At 47.2% G+C, this 6,891-nt stretch overlaps 1 protein-coding gene across 1 annotated transcript; it reads right to left on the bottom strand.

Annotated features, from left to right (window-relative positions):
• Nucleotides 1-218: 218 nt before the first annotated feature.
• On the bottom strand, nt 219-3,554 carry ube2c (ubiquitin conjugating enzyme E2 C). The gene is made up of 6 exons (XM_033041656.1): nt 3,048-3,554; nt 2,936-2,963; nt 2,732-2,818; nt 2,390-2,594; nt 1,043-1,102; nt 219-445 (listed from the first exon to the last, which is right to left on the bottom strand). Exons 1-6 carry the CDS (start codon nt 3,146-3,148, stop codon nt 396-398), a joined length of 531 nt encoding a protein of 176 aa, XP_032897547.1. The 5' UTR covers nt 3,149-3,554; the 3' UTR covers nt 219-395.
• Between the last annotated feature and the right edge of the window lie 3,337 nt (nt 3,555-6,891).

Genomic DNA, 6,891 nt, shown 5'->3' on the forward strand with positions numbered 1-6,891 from the left:
ACCAGGTAAACACAAGGGGATGAAACACAGGTCTGTGTACACGCAGTTCAGCTGCCTAGAATGTTTATCTCCAGTGACCTATGACCTGGGCATGCGTAGTCAGAATAGCGAACTCGTTTATTTCAACTTGATAAACTAACAAGAATGGTGGAAAATGCTACTTTTTAGTAGTACTTGTCCTCTCAGTCAGCAGATCATCCACAGAATAGCTACAACACTTAATGTTTCATAGCATTTATTAGAAAATCAACCACAGTGCACTTTATTCACATGGCAAATTAAAAAAAAGATAAGCACATGCCCATTTACATAATTGGACTGACAGACATTCAAAAGGGGAACACAGGAGAAGAACACAGGAGGTAGGAGAGCAGCTGGAAGTTCTGGGCCCAGCCTCAACTCTTCAGCTGTCGTGCATATGCCTCATGTAGCCGTTGCTTGTACTCTGTAACAAACCCACATTATGTCAGACTGAGAGCTCATTCAGTAACTCTATCCACCACAATCCCAGGCCAAGCTCCCACCCACCAAATGTGGGGGTCAAATGTCTAGTGGAGTAAAACTCTAGTCATGGAATAACTCAAGATTGTTTTAATGAAACTGCAGTGCAAGGGTTAGTCCCCAGATTTCCCACCTAGTAGAGCCTACTGCCCTCAGGAGGACCCCATTCATCATCCTACCTCCAGGAACCAGCAGATAGACCACTTGGTTAATTTCACTAAAACAGGACCAGGATGATCAAAGAGGGACAATACCAGCAACAAACAGTCCAGACAAAGGGGGGAGCGGCTTTAAGATTAAATGCCCTCTGCAGATCCACTTCAAATGACAACTCGACCAGGTCCACACAAAAGGGCAGAAGGTGCGGGCCAGAGCAGGGGGTGGGGTTGGGAAGAGAGGGCATGGATGAAGATGGGGTACTTTACAAACTGGGTATCATGAAATCTCAATGCAAAGTTCAAGATGCTCCATGTTCAGAGACAAACAGTCCAGGACACCCCACTCCCAAGCCTTCTAACGGAAAACTGGAATGGCCCCTTACCTTGCTGATTAGACCATAATTGAGCCGCAGCAACATTCAGGGGACTCTGTATGTTTGGCTCTGTTTTAGAGAAAGGAAAAAAACAAAGGTTACCAAATGTAAGACGAAATGTGCAGAAAGGTACTACAGATGCTGGCTTAAACTGTAGACCGAAGAAGGGTCTCGACCCAAAACATCACCTATTTTCTCCAATCTTCACATCTGTTTATTACAAGTGGCACCCAGGAGTGAATTGGTGTTGTGGTCCCCCCCCACCCCGCAAAAAAAAGCCTACCATTTTCTGAAGAAGGGTCTCGACCCGAAACGTTGCCAATTTCATTCCCTTCATAGATGCTGCCTCACCCGCTGAGTTTCTCCAGCGTTTTTGTCTACCTACAATTTTCTTGCCTAGTTTTACATAAAGTCTAGGATCCCATACGCCATTTTATATTATTTTTTTTGATAAAAATGGCAACCAACAATAAATTCAGTCACATTAGGGGCAAAGAAAAAACCATTACAAGCAGGTCTACTCATGTAGAAATGTGTGCAATCTCAATGGGAAGTCACAAAAATTGAAACAAATACTCCCTTCAACACTATCAGATCCAAGAACAAAATGGCTGGGAATAAAAAGGCACCAAGTGCTCGAGTAAATCAATGGGTGGGGCAGCGTCTCAATTTAAATTGAGAACAAAGAGGAATCCCAGGGGAATGAGTGCAGATACCCAAACATGGACAACATGTACAATATATGCGAAATATGTGCAACAGCAGGCCACACGGACACTTAACTACCCGTTTGTCTAGACAGAGTAACAAAACTAATCCTTCCGCTCACGGAATCCAAATTAATTGTCAACCACCCATTCCCGTTCTATCAGAGTAACCTCTCATAATAAAGTCAGCTTAAAATATTATGCTTCCAAATCCTTACAGGGATAATGCCAAAGAGTGCCCCATACGTCTTAGGTAGAGACGTATGGGGCACTAGTTGCAGATTTCCCCCACAAAGGGGAAGTATCCTCTCACCTGAAGACTGCTCGGGATCTTGCGCTTCAAATCACTCTTCCCCCATGCCAATCTCTTATGACAATTGTAACTATCCAATCTTTTTATCAGAAGGCAACACTCATTCTCAGTATTAGCTCAGAGAAAGGTTTACTGGAGGTCAAAAACACGCACGGCTCCAGATACGGCCTCGCTAATGCTCAATTGAACTGCAGCCCTTAATTTAATAATGCAAGGCGCTTTGCAATAGTGAAATTATTAGTTCCCCCAACATCTGAGGTCCAATAGCAAATAAGCCTCGTGCTAAATACCTGCACAAAGTCACTCGGATCCTCTATCTCAGACAGAAATTCTTACCTCCCAGTAAACTCTGAATCGACAGCAGGATCGTCCTGACGTCATAAAGTGCTGACCATTTGTCTTTGAGGATGTCCAGACAGATGTTGCCTTCCCCGTCCACATTGGGATGATAGCAGGAGGTCAGGAACTTCACCGTGGGAGCGTTGTACGGGTAGCCACTGGGGAATTCTAGAGAGAGCTTGTACCTCAACCCCTCATAGACCTGTAAACAAGATCAATCAGAGCACATTTACTTTCAGGTCCTCGCGTAGAATTTAAAGCAGAGTCGGCGGCCGATCACATCCTTGCTCACGCTACAAAACTAGGCCGGGCCCAAGCTTGCCCCCAGTGTCCGCTCACCGTGCCCACAGCGCCGTCAATGGTGCCAATCCAACGGAAGAGATTGTCCGACTCGGGGAAAGCGGAAATTCCTTTGTTACCGGACATCTGAAAGAACAAAACAACAAGGGGCTCGATTCAGGTTCTGCAAGCGACATTGGCCATAATGGCGAAAAGGGAGTATCCCCACCCCCAACCGCACAAATCTTCCCCTTGTGGACTCACCATGAGGGCCATCAGTTCCTGTTGCAACCTGTGGGAAGACAAGAGACAGTTACTCAAGTAGCCCAGCCGCCAGCCGTGGCGACCCGCAAACCCTCGGTCCACCCCGACTTGCCTTTTGGACACCGAACCACGGGTGATGGCCGCGCCGCTTTCGCTGCCTTTTCGGTTTGCGGCGGTGCCCGCGGCGGCGGTGGGGTCCACGTTCTGGGCCATTGTGGCTGCAGGGCGGGCGGAGGGGTGGGTCTGACCAGCGGTGCTGTCTTCGCCTGGGCTTGAGGTATGCTCGTCCGGGCTTCCACCGCCGACAGCCGTCCGTGTGTATATATTCGCTTCCACCGCCGACAGCCGTGTGTGTATATCGGCCGCTTCCACCAACAACAGCCGTGCCCGTGTGTATATCGGCCGCTTCCACCAACAACAGCCGTGCCCGTGTGTATATCGGCCGCTTCCACCAACAACAGCCGTGCCCGTGTGTATATCGGCCGCTTCCACCAACAACAGCCGTGCCCGTGTGTATATCGGCCGCTTCCACCACCAACAGCCGTGCCCGTGTGTATATCGGCCGCTTCCACCTCCTCTCTGACCGCCTCGCCTCGCCCCTCCCGCCGTTTATTTGAATATCGCTCCCGTCAACACCCCACCAATCAGGTTGCCGTTTTAATTTAATTGAACCAATGGTCGTCGGGTGTTTATATGTTTGTTGCCAGGCAGCGGATGAGGTCACAGAGGCGGAGAGGGTCAGAGAGTGGGGCAGTAACAGCATGGAGACAGACCCTTCGGCCCAACTCACCCACACCGGCCAACATGTCCCAGCTACACTAGTCCCACCTGCCTGCGTTTGGTCCATGTCCCTCTAAACCTGCCCTATCCGCGTACCTGTCTAAATGTTTCTTAAACGTTGCGTTTCTTAAACGCTGCCTCAACAATCTCCTCCGGGCAATAGACACAAAATGCTGGAGAAACTCCGCGGGTCAGGCAGCATCTCTGGAGAAAAGGAATCAATATTCATTTATTTAACTTCAAGTAGCCCTTGCATTCCTGTTTGTATTTCTTCGTTATCACCAGGTCCCCAGGCAACAACAGAACATAGATAGACACAAAAAGCTGGAGGAACTCAGTGGGACAGGCAACATCTCTGGAGAGAAGGAATGGGTGACTTTTCGAGTCGAGATCCTTCTTCAGACCCTTATCCCAAACCAGTCAGAAGAAGGGTCTCGACCCCAAACATCACCCATCCCTTTCCTCCAGCGATGCTGAGTTACTCTAGCTTTTTGTGTCTATCTTTGCTTTAAACCAGCATCTGCTTTTCCTTCCAACACAACAACAGTCCATTGTGGGCTCCACCTTTCCCGAGTCATCGATACAAGCTTTGCTTTGTTCTGTACTTTCTCATACCTCTAGTTTCCCCCTCCCCGATTCTCAGTCCTATATAGACCCAAAACGGCCTGACACTGAGTTTTGTGTCTGTCTTCAAGATTCAAGATTCAAGATTATTTAATGACCACACAGTCAAACTGGTGGAATTCATATTCAGTACAGGATGTTACACAATAAGCTGATTCCAGTCGTGCAGACATACAGTTTGTGGAACAGAAGAACACAGTAAGCAGAACATAACATAACATAAAACACAGACGACATACAGTGTTCAGTACGGGGTGGCTTTGTGATATTATCATAGAGTGTTCAGAGTTCGAATTGCATATGGGTAGAAACTGTTTTTGAATCGTGATGTTTTGGCAGGCAGTGAGCTGTAGCGCCTCCCTGAGGGCAACAGGTGGAAGATGTGGTGAGCTGGGTGGGAGGGATCAGAAATTATTTTCTTCACCCTTGACACGGACCGTTTGAGATTGAGTGATTCTATTGATGGGAGGGGAGTGCTGATGATTTTGGATGCTTTGTTGACAATGCGCTGTAGTTTATTACGGGAGTGAGTATCTAAACTGCTGTACCAAACTGTTATTGATGAAGTGAGCATGCTTTGGATGATGGCTGTGTAAAATCGGATTAGGAGATGTTTCCTCACTCTGAACTTCTTGAGCTGGCTTTTTTATAAATGTGATCTGAATTGGTTTTCCATTTGAGGTTATTGCTTATGTGAGTGCCAAGAAATTTGAATGAGTCAGTGGTGGATATGGGTTCGCCGGAGATGAGTAGGGGGGTACACAAAATTGCTGGAGAAACTCAGCGGGTGCAGCAGCATCTATGGAGCGAAGGAAATAGGTGACGTTTCGGGCCGAAACCCTTCTTCAGACTGAGTAGGGGGGTCTTGGGTTGTGCCTTACGTCTGAGGTCGATGATAAGTTCATGGGTTTTTGATGTGTTGAGTAGGAGGCTATTGTCTGTGCACCAAGTGACTGCTTTGTGTGTTTGAGTGCGGTATTCTGTTTCGTTGTTGTTAGAGATGAGACCTATGATGGTTGTGTCATCTGCGTATTTGTATATTTTGACTGAACTATACTGGGATGTGAGTTGATTTGTATAGAGTGAGAATAACCAGGGTGACAAGACGCAGCCCTGAGGGGCTCCTGTACTGAGGTGCAGCGGTTGAGATATGGTGTTGTGTATCTTCACCCTTTGTTGTCTGTTCCAAAGGAAGCTATGGATCCAGTGACAGATGCAGGGGTCAATGTTCATGTCCGTTAATTTATGGAAGAGTTTGACCGGGTTGATGGAGTTGAATGCAGAACTGAAGTCCATGAACAGGATGCGGGCGTAAGTGTTGGCGGTTTCCAGGTGTTGCAGAGTGTGATGGATGGCCAGGTTGACTGTCTTCTACTGACCTGTTGGCTCTATATGCGAATTGATATGGGTCCATGTTGGAGGAAATGCTGGTTTTGAGGTGAGCGAGAATGATGCGCTCAAATGACTTAATGGCCACGGATGTAAGGGCAATCGGTCTGTAGTCATTGAGGCAGGATGTTGTGTTAGACTTGGGCACAGGAATAATGGTGGATTGTTTGAAGCACTGGGGCACTGAACATTGGCAGAGGGAGGTGTTGAAGATGTTGGTGAAGACGGGGGCCAGTTCTGCAGCACAATGATGGAGCACTGCTGGGCTGATGTTGTCTGGGCCTGCTGATTTATTTTTCTTCTGTCTCCTGAAGGTAGTCCTCACCTCGGCCTCCTGGATGTGGAATGGAGGGGGAGGAAGAGGAGAAGGGGACGAGGGTGGAGGGACTGGAGACTGTTCAAACCTGCCATAGAAAATGTTCAGTTTATCTGGGAGTTGATGATCATTATCAGGGATGGGGGTGGATTTCTTTTTGTAGTTGGTGATTTCCTGAAGTTTTTTCCAGACAGTTCTTGTTATTGGTTGAGATTTTTTGTTCTATTTTGGTGGCATAATTGTAAGTGTCTTCAGTGTAAACCAGCATCTGCAGTTTGTTTCTTACACATTATCTCCTCCCGCCACTCATTTCATACCCACCACTCTGTGTGACAAAGTTACCCCTCAGAATCCTATTAAATCTTTTCCCCCTCATCTTACATCTATGTCTCTCACTCTGGGCAACAGGCTCTACATCTACCTGATCTATTCCTCTCATGATTTTGTACACTTCTATAAGATTACCCCTCATCCTCCTGCACTCCAAGGAATAGAGGCCTAGCCTGCTCAACCTCTCCCTATATTTCAGACCCTTGAGTCCTGGCAACATCCTCAAAAATCTTCTCTGCACACTTTCTAACTTGACAACATCTTTCCTATAACATGGTGCCCAGAACTGAACACAATCCGCTAAATGCGGAGTCACCAACTTCTTATCTGTACGGAATTTGTATATTCTCTCTGTGACCGCGTGGATTTTCTCTGAGAATTTTGGTTTCCTCCCAGACTCCAAAGACAGGTTTGTAGGTTAATTGGCTTGGTATAAATGTAAAAATTGTCCCTAGTATTGGATAGTGTTATTGAACGGGGATCACTGGTTGGTGCAGACCCGGTGGACCTAAAGGCC

The sequence above is a fragment of the Amblyraja radiata genome, chromosome 23 (genome assembly GCF_010909765.2).
Source record: "Amblyraja radiata isolate CabotCenter1 chromosome 23, sAmbRad1.1.pri, whole genome shotgun sequence".
NCBI classification, from domain to species: domain Eukaryota; kingdom Metazoa; phylum Chordata; class Chondrichthyes; order Rajiformes; family Rajidae; genus Amblyraja; species Amblyraja radiata.

What these genes read in the sequence shown, in the direction of transcription:
- ube2c (XM_033041656.1), bottom strand. Translation starts at nt 3,148, where the DNA reads ATGGCCCAGAACGTGGACCCCACCGCCGCCGCGGGCACCGCCGCAAAC. An exon ending in AGGAACTGATGGCCCTCATG is followed by an intron (nt 2,819 to 2,935) that starts GTGAGTCCACAA and finishes TTGTTCTTTCAG; the next exon opens with ATGTCCGGTAACAAAGGAAT. An exon ending in TTGACGGCGCTGTGGGCACG is followed by an intron (nt 2,595 to 2,731) that starts GTGAGCGGACAC and finishes TCTTGTTTACAG; the next exon opens with GTCTATGAGGGGTTGAGGTA.